Source organism: Globicephala melas, chromosome 7 (genome assembly GCF_963455315.2).
Source record: "Globicephala melas chromosome 7, mGloMel1.2, whole genome shotgun sequence".
Classification (NCBI taxonomy): domain Eukaryota; kingdom Metazoa; phylum Chordata; class Mammalia; order Artiodactyla; family Delphinidae; genus Globicephala; species Globicephala melas.
The window spans coordinates 9663598-9682309 of NC_083320.1; the positions used below are offsets into that span (position 1 = coordinate 9663598).

At 42.9% G+C, this 18712-nt stretch overlaps 1 protein-coding gene across 2 annotated transcripts in view; it reads left to right on the forward strand.

Moving 5' to 3' along the window:
• Positions 1 to 18712, forward strand: part of DNER (delta/notch like EGF repeat containing) — a 326508-nt gene that overhangs the window by 155729 nt on the left and 152067 nt on the right. For both annotated transcript variants that reach the window (XM_030882206.2, XM_060301752.1), the window contains exon 5: positions 15072 to 15217. In XM_030882206.2, coding sequence (XP_030738066.1) covers positions 15072 to 15217 — 146 coding nt within the window. The remainder of the gene's footprint in view (positions 1 to 15071; positions 15218 to 18712) is intronic.

Below are 18712 nucleotides of genomic sequence, written 5' to 3' on the forward strand. Positions count from 1 at the left end.
GCGGGACATGGTGGGGAAGGACCATAGGGTCTTGCTCCGTTTCAGTGTTTCAATCTAGAGGTAGCTGGTCCAGGATGGAGGGCAGCACACAGATCCCATCTCTGGATTCAAACCGGCTGCCCTGGCTGCCCCAGTGGCATATCAGCCACTGGGAAGGGGGAAAGGCTAAAAAGAGCACTTGCTTTGTCTTCTTAAACGTATAACACAGAAGTGCCGCGCATCCTCTCCCCAAGTCACTGAGGAGAGGCTGCGTGACCCAGTTGTTCCCAGCAAAAACTCCCAATTCTGTTATCAAAGGAATATGGGGAGAATGGATAACAGTGGGCAACCTCCCACGGTTCAAATACTCAGGTCTTACTCAGGACAAATAATTTAGTTTAATTTTAGTGGAAAAAGGAGTGTGGTAGGGTGACTATCTTGAAAAAATTAAACAAAAATATAGCACTCCGGGCTAGTAACCCTTTACTGTGGGAATAGATACTTGTTTTGGAAAAGCATAGAATGTCAACCTAAGAACTCTTAACCTAAACCTTTGTGTTCATTTTTTCAGCCTGTGTTTCATATTGAATTTTCAGTTTTCTCTGCAGGATGAACAGAGAGAGGGGGCTGCTGAGATATTGGCAAAGTTGGGAAGTAGTTGTTGAGGGCTGCTCTGTCTGACAGATTGTGGAGCATAAACCAATCTCTCTTCAGGGAATAGCAAGCTGATTGTATGTATTTTTTTCTATAGCATGTTCCCATTATCTTTACAATTTCTTTTTCCCTTTAGAGCAAATGATATCACTTAATATATACTTCTCCTAGGCATCTGGCTAGGGGCAGTCTACCTGATGATTTCAATGTGTGGCAATGGTAAAAGTATTACAGTTGGATCGTTGCTGTTATGTGCCATTGTGTCTCGAATTCTGAAAGCATTTCTGGCCATACCTTACTTAGGAACCCACAGAAAATGAGAGTTTCTGGACAGGTGAATTTTCCAAAAAGCAGTTTACTGCTGCAAGCAACAAAGCTTCAAAGCAAGCAAACAAGCAAATGAACAACAAGAGAATGCAGACTTTCACAGGGAAGTCCAAAGAGAGCTTTGTTGAGAAAAGGTAGCAAGAGCTTGGGTGAGGTCTAAGATGGTGGGTGTGGCCAGGCAGGTTCTCCGGCGAATGAAGCGTCAATGTAATTGTACCTGGGTGTAGTGACAGCTCTTTAGTGTTCCTTCACTTTCCCCCCTTAACTTGTGGTCTAACTGCAATCTGCATACGTGCAGTGGAAGGACAGCTGTGTTCCTGTAGCAGGAGGTGTATTCATAAGGCTTGTTTTAGCATCATGCTGCCCTGGATTTGGTCTAGGTTCAAGTTTGTACCCTGCATCAAGCTCTCTTTTTGCCTTTGGCCAGATACTGTCAAAAGATGATTTATTTCTCAGGTTTTGCTTCCCAGCCCCCAGGTATCAAGTCACAAATCCATGGGGATCCTGACTGGCTTGTTAAGCTTTGCACTAACCTCCATCCCACCTTCCTAAAGCGTTGGCGCAGAGACGCCATCTTATCCCTGCTTCTGCGAATCGAATTGTGGGAATTGGAGGTGTTTGCCTTCCCAATGCCCAAGTTAATGCAAAAGCCCTGGGTCTCCAGCTGGAGCTGGATCTGTGATATTTTAAAGCTTTCATGCCTAGCTGGTGCCAGCCATGGAACTTCCTGGACAGTGAACAGTTTTTATAGGTTATAGTTTTGTGCCAAATGACTCGCCAAGTCTTAAAAGGAAAACTCAGCAGGCTGTTTCCAACGGTCAGAGATTTTATTTTGGATGTATGCATTCCCTTTAACAGGAAAGAAAACGGTCTTTAGCCAAACCACTGAAGTAAGAAATGCAAATCTCGCTTGTTCTTAATCCCAGTGAGACCTCAACTACTAAGTCCATTTAAGACTCTTTGGTCTTAATATTGAAGAAGCCAAGTGGTAAGATGAGCAGTTAATGGCCAGGAGCCAGCCCTCTCACGCTCTCTAATGGATACTGGACCAGTCCATCCCAAAGGTAATGACAGGGTCCCCTTTCGGTTGTTCCCTACTTCTCACTGGCACCAAGGGAGTGAGTTTGGCGAAGTCGCTGTTCTAAAAGGACTGTAATGATGGCAGAACATTTTATTACCGTGTTAATGAGCAGTGTGGGCCCGAGGGTGGGACAGAGTGTTTGTGTGTGTCCGTGCAAGAGTTAGGGGCAGTGGGGACGTGCAGATGGGGACGTGCAGAAAAGGAAACCCAGCCTTTATTTGTCATCGTAACTAGTTACCTGAGGGTGTTAAGAGATCCCAGGATAATCTTTGGAGAGAGTTTTCCTTCGTTATTGTTTTAAAACTCGTTAGGGAAATCACTCAGTTGTGCAGTGAGTAGAAGTGGACTTTCAAGCGCAGTGTTATCTTTTCCGCCTCCCTCCCTCCCTCCCTCCCCTTTCCCTTCCTTTCCCAGCCTCTAGAACCCTTGAGCTGAATGGTGACCTTGAGACATTTTTCTCTGTCATGGACCGCAGTCTCCTCCTTGTGGTTCTTCTCCTTCATGGTGCAGAAATCTTTTCTTTTCTTTTTTTTTAAAGAAGATGTTGGGGGTAGGAGTTTATTAATTTACTTATTTATTTTTGCTGTGTTGCATCTTCGTTTCTGTGCGCGGGCTTTCTCTAGTTGTGGCAAGCAGGGGCCACTCTTCATCGCGATGCGCGGGCCTCTCACTATCGCGGCCTCTCTTGTTGTGGAGCACAGGCTCCAGACGCGCAGGCTCAGTAGTTGTGGCGCACGCGGCATGTGGGATCTTCCCAGACCGGGGCTCGAACCCATGTCCCCTGCATTAGCAGGCAGATTCTCAACCACTGAGCCACCAGGGAAGCCCAGAAATCTTTTCTTAATCAAGCCGACTAAGGAAAAGTCATATTTGTTTTTAGTTAAATTTTCTAATATGATTCTGGTCTGGTCTAATCTCTATTTATCGATACAGCACTAAGTTTATTCTGTGAATATTGGTCTGTAAAGCTTGGTTCTGGGCTCTGGTCTTTCTCTCTCTTCTCTGAGAGTGCACTTTTGTCCCAATGGTGTAGAACCCCCCAGATTCAGATGAGGCCCAGATTTAAATCTTCAGCCCTGATGTTCCAAACTACCCGTGTCCTATGTTGAACCACCAGCTTGGCCGCTCCATTTGCGTGTGTGTGGAGGGGCGCGTCTCATCTGAATCTCTGACTTAACCTGCCCACGGCGGACATCCTGGTCACTTTCCAGCACCACTGCACACGCCGTTGCCACACTACGTATGATTCCTTCTTTTCCCTCATCCAATCCTTACGAAAGTCTTCTTGGCTCTTCCTCCAAAACGTGATCTTTGAAAAAACATAAATCCTGTGTTTTCCACACTCTTTGGTGGATTCCCGTTGCCCTAAGGGTCACGAGACCCCCTCTAATCTGGCCCGTCCTGCCTCTCTGTCCTCATCTGGGCGCTGGCCCTTGACACACTGACCTTCTCATCCATCTGACACACTGACCTCAGCCATCTGACACGCTGATATCCTCAGCTCTCTTCACTGGTTCTTTTGCAGCCTTCAGGACGCAACCTGAACGCTGCCTGCTACCTGGAGCGCAGTCATCGCCTGCTGAGTGAGCTCAGCTCTCCTTCTGTCCTGGGTGGCCCTCCATCCTGCCCCATCCCCCCACAGCTGGGTGATGCACCCAGAATGCACGATCTCTCCACTTGGAGGGACTCAGTATTTTGGCCTCATAATCAGAATCATAGAGTTGGACTGAACACAGTTATTCAAACAAATGTTTATCCATGAACTGTTTCAGAGAACTCTCATTTTACACGTGTTGTGGTTGGAATGAAGAATCTAAGGCACGAACATGAGAAGATGATGAGATGTCCTTCCATAAAAAACGGTGGGAGAACCCCTGAAACTTTTGCTGGACAGCCTTCATTTTCTTTTCTCCATTTCTGCTTTCCTTGTCTTTCTGTATTAGTGTCTCCTTTTCTTCTGTCTCATGCAGTTTCTATCTCATGCTTTGGTTTTCTTTTTCAATCTTCCTTCCTCCATCCCTCCCTCCTTCCTTCTTTGTATTTCCCTTGCCCTTTTATATTTCTCCTCTATCTGTTCCCCTTTCTTGCTTATAATTTAAACCATGCTTTTGCTGGAGCAACTTCATAGCCTCCTATGTGGCATCAGTTCTTTCGTTTTGGAAAAGGCCACAGAAAGTGCAGGTGTTGACAAAAGCTCATTCTCTAACAGCTCTGTGGACAGAACTGGGGTGTCACCCTCACTCTGACTTTACCGGTTTTTGTCTTTCGTGAGTCAGTTGCCCTATGGTTCTTGGAATTCTGAATGAGGACAAGGCTTTTTATTGAGGCCTGTCTCAGGAATTACGTTACATATATTGATTTCATACCATTAAGGAAGAGAAAAAAAACTATGATCATTTCCTTGGCATTTCTTATAAGCGTGTTAGAAGTGGCACCGTTTTGAGCGCTGAGTCAAAGAACTCACACTGGCTTTTCAACAACCCTCAAATGATCACCCATAAAGCCCCAAAGAACTTCTTTTTTTAAAAAAAAATGAATTCTATTTTATTTCAGGTTCCTCCTGCTGCTGCTTTGTGAAGAGCACAGTTCCTGCGCTTGGCACGAGGGCTTTCCTGAGGGCTACTTTGCTCTAACCCAGCTGCAGCTTGAGGAGAGTTAAAATGGACAGGATTACTTTTCATTAGGAGGAACGCCAAGCGTTTTTCCCTTAGACATGATCAAAGGGAGGTGCAAACAGCTCACTGAAATTACACCTACCTGGAAGGAGCCGCCATGCACCGTTCTCCTCACGTGCATAGAGTACTGCTGAAGATAACATGCTTATTATGCTGTTGACTCCTTTGGGGGGATTAGGTGACATCATCAGAAATTATGTAGTAATGTGTGATACACTGCTCTAAAGATTGATTTCTTTAAGAGTTTACTAAGGGATTTTAGGACCCAAATACTCAGTCTTGTTAAGCAAATAAAGCTAATGTAGAAACTTTTATCAAAGTTGTCTCCAAGAACTTCAGAGACTTCTGATGAGTGAGGGAATATGAATATCACCGAAATATCACAGAGTTGCCTAGACTTTCAAAAACAGATGGGCACAGTGTGCCTTCAGAGGCTCACGTGCCTCTAGTTCAAGGTGATCATTACCTTAACAGGAACATTACTTCTGTGCTTAGATGTGTTTTTCTATCAGACCAGCGGTTCTTAAGTGGAAGCACACGTCCGAATTACTTAAGGAGTCTTTTATAATAATATGCCTAGGGCTTCCCTGGTGGCGCAGTGGTTGAGAGTCTGCCTGCCGATGTAGGGGACACATGTTCTGTGCCCCGGTCTGGGAAGATCCCACATACTGCGGAGTGGCTGGGCCCGTGAGCCGTGGCCACTGAGCCTGCGCGTCTGGATCCTGTGCTCCGCAACGGGAGAGGCCACAATAGTGAGAGGCCCGCGTACTGCAAAAGAAAAATAAATAAATAAAAATAAATAAAAATAATATGCCTAAACTCCCAGAGTGTATATTGGGCTTTCAGGAAGAAATTTGTTGAGTGTCTTTTTTTTTTTTTTTTTTGGCTGCATCAGATCTTAGTTGCGGCACTCGGGGTCTTTGTTGAGGCACGTGGGATCTTTCCTTATCGTGCGCGGGCTTGTCTCTAGTTGTGGTGTGTGAGTTTTTTTCTCTCTCTAGTTGTGGCCCACAGGCTTAGTTGCCCTGTGGTATGTGGGATCTTAGTTCCCCGACCAGGGATCGAACCCGTGTCCCCTACATTAGAAGGAAGTTTCCTTACCACTGGACCACCAGGGAAGTCACCTGTTTACTCTCATAATATGGAGTGTTTCACGTGCTCAAACGAAGTGTTCCCACTGCTGCCCTGAGGCATCTCGAATCACTTCTAGAACTAGGGCTCACTGTGCAATGGGGGACCCCTGGAAGGGAGTGAGCTGAAGGTTTCTATCCTAAAGATTCAGAGTCCAGGGCTTTTAAGCAATAATTATTGGATAGTCAACTACATTGAAAACCAGAATGTACTGAGGACAACACCAAGCACTGAGAGAAATTATGTTACATACATACATGCGCACAGACACACACACACACATACATACATACATATGTAAAGTTATTTCCTTTGATCGTGACACTCTTCTCCCTTTTCCTTCGCCTGATGAGTTTCCACATATCCTTTGAAACTCAGCTTCACCACACTTTCCCTAGAAAGCCTTTCTTGCTCCCCTTAGGCTAGGTCAGATGCTCCTGACCCAGATAACTATATCGCTCACTTTATCTTCTGGTTTTCCCTGCTGGACTGTAAATTCCACGAGGACGTATATGACATCCATCTTTTATCCATGTATGCCCAGTGCCTACCATGGTGGTCACAGATCTTTTCAGTGTGGCTCCAGGTAGTAAATATTTTAGACTTTGTGGACCATCCAGTCTCTGTTACAACTACTCAACTCAGTCACAGTGCAAAAGAAGTCCAGACAATATGTACATAAATGAATAGACTATATTCTAATAAAACCTTATTTACAAAAATTTAAAAAAATAAATAACATGCTTACAGGGGCCCAGCCAAGACCATTGACACTGAGTCACTTATGTTGGAACCTGGAAATATGTACTTGGAAAAAGCGCCTGCAAAAATATAAAGCTTCTGGTTTCTAAACTAGTTAAGGACCACGGCTCTTGACCAAAGTGTGGAGTGACACAAACCAAAGGCGACTTCTCTCTCTAACCTTAGGATCTAATACAGTGCTGGGTTTGGAGAAGTGAGCGCAGGAAATGTTCTTTCAGGAAATGGAAGCGAACTATTTAGAAAACTATATTGTGCATATTTTAAACTGCTCATTCAATTGAATTTCTTTTTTTGACTGAATCAGGAGAAGATTTTAATTTATAGTTTTAAGCAGCATTTTTTTTATTTTTAAATTTTATTTTATTTATTTTTTTATACAGCAGCTTCTTATTGGTCATCAATTTTATACACATCAGTGTATACATGTCAATCCCAATCGCCCAGTTCATCACACCACCACCCCCACCCTCCGCCGCTTTCCCCACTTAGTGTCCATATGTTTGTTCTCTACATCTGTGTCTCTATTTCTGCCCTGCAAACCAGTTCATCTGTACCATTTTACTAGGTTCCACATATATGCGTTAATATACGGTATTTGTTTTTCTCTTTCTGATTTACTTCACTGTGTATGACAGTCCCTAGGTCCATCCACGTCTCTACAAATGACCTAGATTCGTTCCTTTTTATGGCTGAGTAATATTCCATTGTATATATGTACCACTTATTCTTTATCCATTCGTCTGTCGATGGGCATTTAGGTTGCTTCCATGACTTGGCTATTGTAAATAGTGCTGCAATGAACACTGGGGTGCATGTGTCTTTTTGAATTATGGTTTTCTCTGGGTATATGCCCAGTAGTGGGATTGCTGGATCACATGGTAATTCTATTTTTAGTTTTTTAAGGACCCTCCATACTGTTCTCCATAGTAAATGTATCAATTTACATTCCCACCAACAGTGCAAGAGGGTTCCCTTTTCTCCACACCCTCTCCAGCATTTGTTGTTTGTAGATTTTCTGATGATGCCCATTCTGACTGGTGTGAGGTGATACCTCATTGTAGTTTTGATTTGCATTTCTCTAATAATTAGTGATGTTGAGCAGCTCTTCATGTGCTTCTTGGCCATCTGTATGTCTTCTTTGGAGAAATGTCTATTTAGGTCATATGCCCAGTTTTGGATTGGGTTATTTGTTTTTTTAATATTGAGCTGCATGAGCTGTTTATATATTTTGGGGATTAATCCTTTGTCCGTTGATTCCTTTGCAAATATTTTCTCCTATTCTGAGAGTTGTCTTTTCATCTTGTTTATGGTTTCCTTTGCTGTGCAAAAGCTTTGAAGTTTCATTAGATCCCATTTGTTTATTTTTGTTTTTATTTCCATTACTCTAGGAAGTGGATCAAAAAAGATCTTGCTGTGATTTATGTTAAAGAGTGTTCTTCCTATGTTTTCATCTAAGAGTTTTATAGTGCCTGGTCTTACATTTAGGTCTCTAATCCATTGCGTTTATTTCTGTGTATGGTGTTAGGGAGTGTTCTGATTTCATTCTTTTACATGTAGCTGTCCAGTTTTCCCAGCACCACTTACTGAAAAGACTGTCTTTTCTCCATTGTATATCCTTGCCTCCTTTGGCATATATTAGTTGACCATAGGTGCGTGGGTTTATTTCTGGGCTTTCTATCCTGTTCCATTGATCTATATTTCTGTTTTTGTGCCAGTACCATATTGTCTTGATTACTGTAGCTTTGTAGTATAGTCTGAAGTCAGGGAGTCTGATTCCTCCAGCTCCATTTTCTTCTCTCAATACTGCTTTGGCTATTCAGGCTCTTTTGTGTCTCCATTCAAATTTTAAGATTTTTTGTTTTAGTTCTGTAAAAAATGCCATTGGTAATTTGGTAGGGATTTCATTGAATCTGTAGATTGCTTTGGGTAGTATAGTCATTTTCACAATATTGATTCTTCCAATCCAAGAACATGGTATATCTCTCCATCTGTTGGTATCATCTTTGATTTGTTTCATCAGTGTCTTATAGTTTTCTGCATACAGGTCTTTTACCTCCTTAGGTAGGTTTATTCCTAGGTATTTTATTCTTTTTGTTGCAGTGGTAAATGGGAGTGTTTCCTTAATTTCTCTTTCAGATTTTTCATCATTAGTGTATAGGAATGCAAGAGATTTCTATGCATTAATTTTGTATCCTGCAACTTTACCAAATTCATTGATTAGCTCTTGTAGTTTTCTGGTGGCCTCTTTAGGATTCTCTATGTAGAGTATCATGTCATCTGCAGACAGTTTTACTTCTTTTTTTCCAATTTGTATTCCTTTTATTTCTTTTTCTTCTCTGACTGCCGTGGCTAGGACTTCCAAAACGATGTTAAATAACAGTGGTGAGAGTGGACATCCTTGTCTTGTTCCTGATCTTAGAGGAAATGCTTTCAGTTTTCACCATTGAGAATGATGTTTGCTGTGGGTTTGCATATATGACCTTTATTATGTTGTGGTAGGTTCCCTCTATGCCCACTTTCTGGAGACTTTTTATCATAAGTGGGTGTTGAATTTTGTCAAAAGTTTTTTCTGCATCTATTGAGATGATCATATATTTTTTATTCTTTGGTTTGTTAATATGGTGTATCACATTGATTGATTTGCGTATATTGAAGAATCCTTGCATCCCTGGGATAAATCCCACTTGATCATGGTGTATGATCCTTTTAATGTGTTGTTGGATTCTGTTTGCTAGTATTTTGTTGAGGATTTTTGCATCTATATTCTTGAGTGATATTGGTGTGTAATTTTCTTTTTTTGTAGTATCTTTATCTGGTTTAGGTATCAGGGTGATGGTAGCCTCATAGAATGAGTTTGGGAGTGTTCCTTCCTCCACAAGTTTTTGGAAGAGTTTGAGAAGGATGGGTGTTAGCATTTCTTTAAATGTTTGATAAAATTCACCTGTGAAACCATCTGGTCCTGGATTTTTGTTTGTTGGAAGATTTTTAATCACAGTTTCAATTTCATTACTCGTGATTGGTCTGTTCATATTTTCTATTTCTTCCTGGTTCAGTCTTGGAAGGTTATACCTTTCTAAGAATTTGTCCATTTCTTCCAGGTTATCCATTTTATTGGCATAGAGCTGATTGTAGTAGTCTCTTAGGATGCTTTGTATTTCTGCGGTGTCTGTTGTAACTTCTCCTTTTTCGTTTCTAATTTTATTGATTTGAGTCCTCTCCCTCTTTTTCTTGATGAGTCTGGCTAATGGTTTATCAATTTTATCTTCCCAAAACACCAGCTTTATTTTTATTGATCTTTGCAATTGTTTTCTTTGTTTCTATTTCATTTATTTTTGCTCTGAACTTTATGATATCTTTCCTTCTGCTAACTTTGGGTTTTGTTTGTTCTTCTTTCTCTAGTTCCTTTAGGTGTAGGGTTAGATTGTTTATTTGAGATTTTTCTTGTTTCTTGAGGTAGGCTTGTATAGCTATAAACTTCCCTCTTAGAACTGCTTTTGCTACATCCCATAGGTTTTGGATCATCATGTTTTTGTTGTCATTTGTCTCTAGGTATTTTTTGATTTTTTCAGTGATTTCTTGGTTATTTAGTAACATATTGTTTAGCCTCCATGTGTTTGTGTTTTTTACATTTTTTCCCTGTAATTGATTTCTAATCTCATAGTGTTGTAGTCATAAAAGATGCTTGATATGATTTCAATTTTCTTAAATTTACCGAGGCTTGATTTGTGACCCAGGATGTGATGTATCCTGGAGAATGTTCCATGCGCACTTGAGAAGAAAGTGTAATCTGCTGTTTTTGGATGGAATGTGCTATAAATATCAATTAAATCTATCTGGTCTATTGTGTCATTTAAAGCTTCTGTTTCCTTATTTGTTTTCATTTGTCCATTGGTGTAAGTGAGGTGTTAAAGTCCCCCACTGTTATTGTGTTACTGTCAATTTCCGCTTTTATAGCTGTTAGCAGTTCCCTTATGTATTGAGGTGCTCCTATGTTGGGTGCATATATATTTATAATTGTTATATCTTCGTCTTGGATTGATCCCTTGATCATTACGTAATGTCCTTCCTTGTCTCTTGTAACATTCTTTATTTGAAAGTCTATTTTATTTGATGCGAGTATTGCTATTCCAGTTTTCTTTTGATTTCCATTTGCATGGAATATCTTTTTCCATCCCCTCACTTTCAGTCTGTATGTGTCCCTAGGTCTGAAGTGGGTCTCTTGTCGACAGCATATATATGGGTCTTATTTTTGTATCCATTCAGTCAGTCTTTGTCTTTTGGTTGAAGCATTTAATCCATTTACATTTAAGGTAATTATCAATATGTATGTTGCTGTTACCATTTTCTTAATTGTTTTGGGTTTATTTTTGTAGGTCCTTTTCTTCTCTTGTGTTTCCCACTTAGAGAAGTTCCTTTAGCACTTGTTGTAGAGCTGGTTTGGTGGTGCTGAATTCTCTTAGCTTTTGCTTGTCTGTAAAGCTTTTGATTTCTCCGTTTAATCTGAATGAGATCCCTGCCGGGTACAGTAATCTTGGTTGTAGGTTCTTCCCTTTCATCACTTTGAGTATATCATGCTACTCCCTTCTGGCTTGTAGAGTTTCTGCTGAGAAATCAGCTGTTAACCTTACGGGAGTTCCCTTGTATGTTATTTGTCATTTTTCCCTTGCTGCTTTCAATAATTTTTCTTTGTCTTTAATTTTTGCCAATTTGATTACTATGTGTCTCGGCTTGTTTCTGCTTGGGTTTATCCTGTATGGGACTCGCTGCGCTTCCTGGACTTGGGTGGCTATTTCCTTTCCCATGTTAGGGAGGTTTTCGACTATAATCTCTTCATATATTTTCTCGGGTCCTTTCTCTCTCTATTCTCCTTCTGGGACCCTTATAATGCAAATGTTGTTGCGTTTAATGTTGTCCCAGAGGTCTCTTAGGCTGTCTTCATTTCTTTTCATTCTTTATTCTGTTCCATAGCAGTGAATTCCACCATTCTGTCTTCTGTCTTCCAGGTCGCTTATCTGTTCTTCTGCCTCAGTTATTCTGCTATTGATTCCTTCTAGTGTAGTTTTCATTTCAGTTATTGTATCGTTCATCTCTGTTTGTTCTTTAATTCTTCTAGGTGTTTGTTAAACATGTCTTGCATTTTCTCAGTCTTTGCCTCCATTCTTTTCCTGAGGTCCTGGATCATCTTCACTATCATTATTCTGAATTCTTTTTCTGGGAGGTTGCCTATCTCCACTTCATTTAGTTGTTTTTCTGGGGTTTTATCTTGTTCCTTCATCTGGTGCATAGCCCTCTGCCTTTTCATCTTGTCTGTGTTTCTGTGAATGTGGTTTTTGTTCCACAGACTGCAGGATTGTAGTTCTTCTTGCTTCTGCTGTCTGCCCTCTGGTGGATGAGGCTATCTAAGAGGCTTGCGCAAGTTTCCTGATGGGAGGGACTGGTGGTGGGTAGAGCTGACTGTTGCTCTGGTGGGTAGAGCTCAGTAACACTTTAATCCACTTGACTACTGATGGGTGGGGCAGGGTTCCCTCCCTGTTGGTTGTTTGACCTGAGGCAACCCAACACTGGAGCCTACCTGGGCTCTTTGGTGGGGCTAATGGCAGCCTCTTGGAGGGCTCACACCAAGGAGTACTTCGAAGAACTTCTGCTGCTAGTGTCCTTGTCCCCACGGTGAGCCACAGCCACCCCCCGCCTCTGGAGGAGACCCTCCAACACTAGCAGGTAGGTCTGGTTCAGTCTCCCCAGGGGTCACTGCTCCTTCCCATGGGTCCCAATGTGCACAGTACTTTGTGTGTGCCCTCCAAGAGTAGAGTCTCTGTTTCCCCCAGTCCTGTCAAAGTCCTTCAGTCAAATCCCACTAGTCTTCGAAGTGCGATTCTCTAGGAATTCCTCCTCCCGTAGTCGGACCCCCAGGTTGGGAACCTGACGTGGGGCTCAGAACCTTCACTCCAGTGGGTGGACTTCTGTGGTTTAAGTGTTCTCCAGTCTGTGAGTCACCCACCCAGCAGTTATTGGATTTGATTTTACTGTGATTGCGCCCCTCCTACTGTCTCATTGTGGCTTCTCCTTTGTCTTTGGATGTGGGATACCTTTTTTGGTGAGTTCCAGTGTCTTCCTGTTGATGATTGTCCAGCAGTTAGTTGTGATTCTGGTGTTCTCACAAGAGGGAGTGAGAGCACGTCCTTATACTCCGCCATCTTGGTTCAGGGCCACCTCAGTTGAATTTCTACTGGCTCAGTAAATTTAACAGTTGAAAAGAATTTTTAAAATAACCTTTGGAGAGAGGCCTCTTCTAGAGAATTATAGAGCATTCTGCGATCTAAATGCTTAGTAAGGAGACAGATGGTATAGATTTTTCAAATAATTTAATGTGAAGCTAGAGAACAGAGCAAAGAGATGAAAACTACCTTTATAATTACTACCTGATTTTTACCTCCACTACTTTATGTGTAAAAATGTCTTTTAAAATAAGAATTCCGGTAGCACGTCTACATTGTACCAGGCTCCATTTCTCTATCAAAGTTGATAAGCAGTTTTTTTAGTAAACTGGAGTTTATGTATTCTAATGATGGCTCTTCTTCCAAGTGGACTTGTTGGATGATAACACATTCTGGAAACTCCTCTTTGGGACTTGCCTTTACTGCTCTGGTCCTATGTGCACCTGTATCCTGACTTCCTACTTGCCACTTCTCTGAGACTTGTCCCTTGCCCTCAAGGAAGTTTCAGTAAAGGTGTTTCGACACGTAACCATCCAAGACATAAAATAATCAGGGACCTGTAGGAACAGTATGTACTTGAGTGCAGGTGGACATGGTCGAGCTGGGAGGGGGCTGGGGTATTGGGGAAAGACTTGTGACTAGGATGAGAACTGAGCTATGATCACTGGAGAAGGATCACAGTGTATTCCAGGCAAAGAGGCACCATGGGAACGTTTACAGAGTTGGAATGAGCAGGGCATTTGCAGGTGCCGGGAGGAGGTTTGAGGTGTCTGTGTGATGCGGGACCGTGACCAAGAAGTAGAAAGCTCTACAAAGGAGATGTGTTTGCCTAAACCGTCCTTTTCATTCTGTCCCAAAGCCAATTTACCATAAAGTTTTCAATAGGAAATCTTAGGAAGAAAGCAACTAGTTCTCTGTGGATGTAAAATACTACTCCGTGTCAGACCAGCAGTGCTTGTCTTTACTGAGACACTAAGAGATACTTGGCTCCTAATTCCAAACTTGAAGTTGAGGTGTGTCTCCACTCCACTCGGACTTGCACAAATTTCCCAACATAACCTTGATGCTTGTGAACAGGATTAAATCCTCTGCTGCTGTTTTGAACCCATCTTCTGCCTGCTAAAAACATCCCTTGCACTAATGTAGTGCTTTGCCCTTTGCAGATTTGTCCCTGCATATTCCTTAGGGTCCAAGGAACAGGGTGATCATGTTGCCCCATTGCCCAGACAGCCTCACTTCCTGCCTGTGTCCAGCTGTCATCATAAAAAGCATTCTTTTTTGATGTGAAAAGAGTCCCAGAAAAAAAGAAAATTGGGGCTTAGAGAGGCATGGCTGTCTAGAATCATTTCCACCCCCTTGTCTTAAGCACCTTTTCTGGGTAATGCAGGAGTCTTTCTCCTGGGTGATGCAGGTGTTAATTATAAGTTGTTCATTTTGAAGTTAAAAATCATTCCTAAATAAATGAATATTCTGATTAGAAAAAGGTACACTCTCTTAATGAAATAATTATATCACTGGTGCACAATACTTACAGTATTATTTCCTCATGCCAGTTGGAGACTATTATTTATTCCATATTTATTGCTACCAACTATGTACAAATAGCTGCACTTGACATAAAGATCATTCAGGGATAAATAGGACACATTAATGCTTTTGTGATCAGTATTCAACTATGATTGGTCCTGTTTTATTAGATGGTTAAAACCACATAACTGAAATTGATACAGCACAGTCAGATTGGTGACCAAGTAGATATTTATGAAAAAACCCAACATAGAATGTGACCCATGTTGCATGCCCACTCTTGAGGGCACGGAGCTGCTCGGGCAGACCCGTAGAGCAGGGTGGGTAGGGGAGATTTAGTGCTTGCGACTAATCAGAGCAGCCAGGAAGACAGAGAGTAGGGAGATGCAAGCATGTGGCTCGCCAGGGAAAAGACGAGTTCAAAAGCAGAGAGAATTCTAAGGTGCTAATGCAGGTATGGAATTCAGAGACAGGTGGCCCACAGAGGGCAGGAACAGGAGCAAAGCAAAGCAGCTAAGGTGATGACGGAGTGCCTGTTGCTCCTTTTCCTTGGCGACCGGCATCCCTCATGATGCTTGGGAAGAGTAGCCTACCTTAAAGGCCTAACTTACTGCATTTTGTTTTGTTTGCCATACTTGAATGTTGTGTAAACTGTAGTCATAGTCTTGTCAGAAGAATGTTGGTTGGCTTTACATTTACTATTGTCCCATTTTCTTTTAGGTTTTGTGAATGATTCTATTACTAAATCTATCGTGGCTTTGCGCTTGACTCTGGTGGTGAAGGCCAGCACCTGTGCACCAGGAGAGAGCCACGCAAACGACCTGGAGTGCTCGGGGAGAGGAAGGTGCACCACGAAGCCATCAGAGGTGAGGGGACACCTGGGAGCTTTAAAAATGTATATTTACATAAGGCTATATTTACATATAAACACACGCACACATATATATATACACACACATATATACGTACACAGACACATATACACACACATATACACACACCTACACACACACACATACATATACATATGTGTCTATGTGTATATATATATAAAGGAGGAAGGAGGAGAGAGCAAGTGCATTTGCTGAAAGTCTCCCCGAATTTCTGGTTTTAATTATTTGTATGCAACATATAGATATATAAATTTCCATATAATTTTTAAACGAAGTACTAAAAAAGTTGTGCAGTGCTGGACCTCCTCATTTTGGTATCACGTAAGGATTTTGTGAGAAGTATTATCATATCTGGTAGCAGAATTGAGAAGCGGAAGAAAGAAAAGCTCAGACAGAGTCATCTCTTTCCCAGTTGCGACCCAATTCCCTCCTTAGACTTTGCACGTCTCCAGGGCCGACAGCAGAGTTACAGAAGTAAAGGAAAAGTAAGAGGAGGAACGGGGGGGGAGGTAGGGGCTAGAAGGCTGACTCACTGTGTGTGGCCTTCGTGGACCAGCGCCATCAACTCTGGAAGACCTGAGCCCCGCCCCCTCTTCTTTTTAGCAGCTGAGGTCACGTGGGCAGGGGGCAGGGGCTGTCCCAAGTGACGGGGACCAAGAGTCAGACCAGGAAAGGACCAGCCATCCCGGAAGCTAGTCTCCATCACTATAGGGCTCCCTTAGAACAATCTCGGCAGGTGGAGTCCAGGCTCCACCCGATCAGGGTGAGACGGGGAGACTCTGCACCTTACCAGGGGCCCTGTCCCATTAAGGGACTCCCATCTGTCTCACCACTTGCTACGTCCAACTCCCGCGTCTTTCTCTCCATTCCCCTCTCCCCAGTTCTACACAGATTTATATTGAGGTTCATGCTGCATGAAAGTGGGTTCCCCAAATCCCCAAAGAGCATGGTTTACTTTAGACCAATGTGAAGGGTAACACAGGTAAATTTTCTTTGGTGACACCTCCTTGTGGTAATGTCAGCACGTGCAGTAGCAGTGGTGTGAACTTAGACGTGAGAGGTCTGGGGCTAATGGACTAAAGGGCTGTTGAAGACACTTTCGAGTACTGCTCATGTTGTCTTGGGAAACCTATGTCTTCGATGTAACATTGCAGGGGCTTAAATACACCATTTTCTTGTAAGATGTCCCCTGTAGGAGGCAGAATATGGTTAGGAACCCAAGAAAGTAGCAGGGATAATAATTTCTAATAAATCTTTGAAAAGGGGCACGAGGGTAAACCAAAGCCACAGCCAGATCCCTGGGGGAAGGGAGAGTGACTGGCACGAAGCCAGGAGGTGAAGCGTGAGATTTCTTTCACAAGCCGAGCCTGCCCTGTAGGTCCCGTTTTCTTCTGTCTCGGCCAACTTGGGCTTGCCTCGTTTCTGTCCTGAGGGGAAGCTTTATTTATCAACTCCTTCTATGCAAAAATAAACAAAGTAAAGGGTATTGAGTGTTCTTCTATGACCATCAAGGCTAGGGAGGGGTACAAAAACGTGGAAGCAGTGGCGAACTTATCTGATTAGGAGATTCAAGCTATGTCAGATGGAAGGAGTGGGGAGCTTATCTGATAAGGAGGTTCTAGAAGAGGTGAACCTGAGAGGCTGAGGAATGCAACTGCTCGAGGTGGAAGAGGTCAGACCCTCCAAGTGAGGCTGCAAAGCGGAGGCACACGGGTCTTGCCCAAATTCATTCTTAATATTCCCGGTGAACAATTCTGCGGCCCCATTAGCCCTTGAAAAGATCATATTGGTGACAGAGAAACGTCTTCAACGAGGGACCGAGGGCTGTCTTTAGAATCTCGGGCTGACACCGTGGTTGAGACACCTTGTGCACTTTCTCTTTAATGGATGACGCTTCCGGGGAAACTTTTCATCCGAAAAGCAGTCACCCTGTTATCTTAACACATGCGTGTTGGTGGCGTGCAGCCTGCCCGGGAGTCTCATCTGTGTGAAAGCTCTAGCTAAGAGGCTCTGCCTGGTGGCTTAGAATGGACTCGTTGCAAAGGCAGTAGCAGTATTGAGCACCTGGCACGTAACTTGGCAAACGTTGCCAGAGTGCTTTGTTTTTTTGTGAGAAAATGACTCAAAAGCCTTGGAATCCATGCTAATATCAGCACAGCTCCGTTATGGGTACCAGCTCCCGAGTGCCCCTTCCCGAGATAACCCCTCTGCCCCCTGCCCCTACCTCCCAGTTCCACACCAGGTGCTTCTAAAGTATAGAACTCTGCTGTTGTTGATTCTGTCAAAGCCTGCATTTACCTTCAGTGAATTTAAGGAAACTGTGGCCAGTCATCCTGTCTGAGACATGATAATTACCCCTGGTGACTCTAAGCAAGTGATCAGGCCGGAATTACCATGTCCATTTACAGACCTACCACATTGTTATCTTGATGAGAAACATCTGGAGGTCAGTCTTACTGTTCCCCAAAAGACGCTGGGGGGTTGAAGAGCCACGGCAGCAGTGGGAATGGGAAGGCGGGGCATCTTTTCTGTGTCCACTCGAGTCCCGTGGTTTTCTGTGATTGTTGTTTTGGCTGTTGTAGCAGCTTACGCTGTTGCTAGCAATAAAAGATTGTTGTTCTCAAGTTTCTTTCTTTTTACTGTTTCTCAAAATTAGGAGTTACGTAGCCCAGCCTTCCACCTAATGCAAGAATCTGTCGTACCAAACGAAAAGAACTGTATTTGGTGGTTTAATTTTATTGTTTCTCATCATTTTTATATCTTTTTGTTAGATCATTCATCAAGATAAAAGCAATTCTGTTACTTCCACACTACTCTCATTTTGTAATGGGACTCATTTCTCTTTTGTTAGATGTGCTTTGGCTGGAGGATATTTCACAGTTTTGAGTGATGGGTGGTTTGTGATAAAGCTTTTGCTTGCTGTTCTTAGATATCCCACCAACCTGGGAAGGTCTTTTAAAATGTTTACTATAGGGCTTCCCTGGTGGCGCAGTGGTTGGGAGTCCGCCTGCCGATGCAGGGGACATGGGTTCATGCCCCAGTCCGGGAAGATCCCACATGCCGCGGAGCAGCTGGGCCTGTGAACCATGGCTGCTGAGCCTGTGCATCCGGAGCCTGTGCTCCAGAACGGGAGAGGCCACAACAGTGAGAGGCCCGCGTACCGCAAAAAAAAAAAAAAAAAAAATTTTACTGTAACACTGTAGTATTTGAAAACTGCTTTTGTTACAAGGGTTGATTCTTATCTTCTCTTTATGAAAAAAAAATTGACTGTTGACCACTACTTCTTCTTGAACTTTGTCACCAAGGTTGGCTGCTGCCTATTTTAATGATTCCTTAATTACCTTATAGGTGACTGTCAGGGCTCTTTGCTGGTGTGGGCCTTCAGCCTTCTTTAGATCCATTTGGGTTCCATGACCCTGTCTCTCAAGAGCATGAGATGTGTATTAATCAGGGTTCTCCAGAGAACTA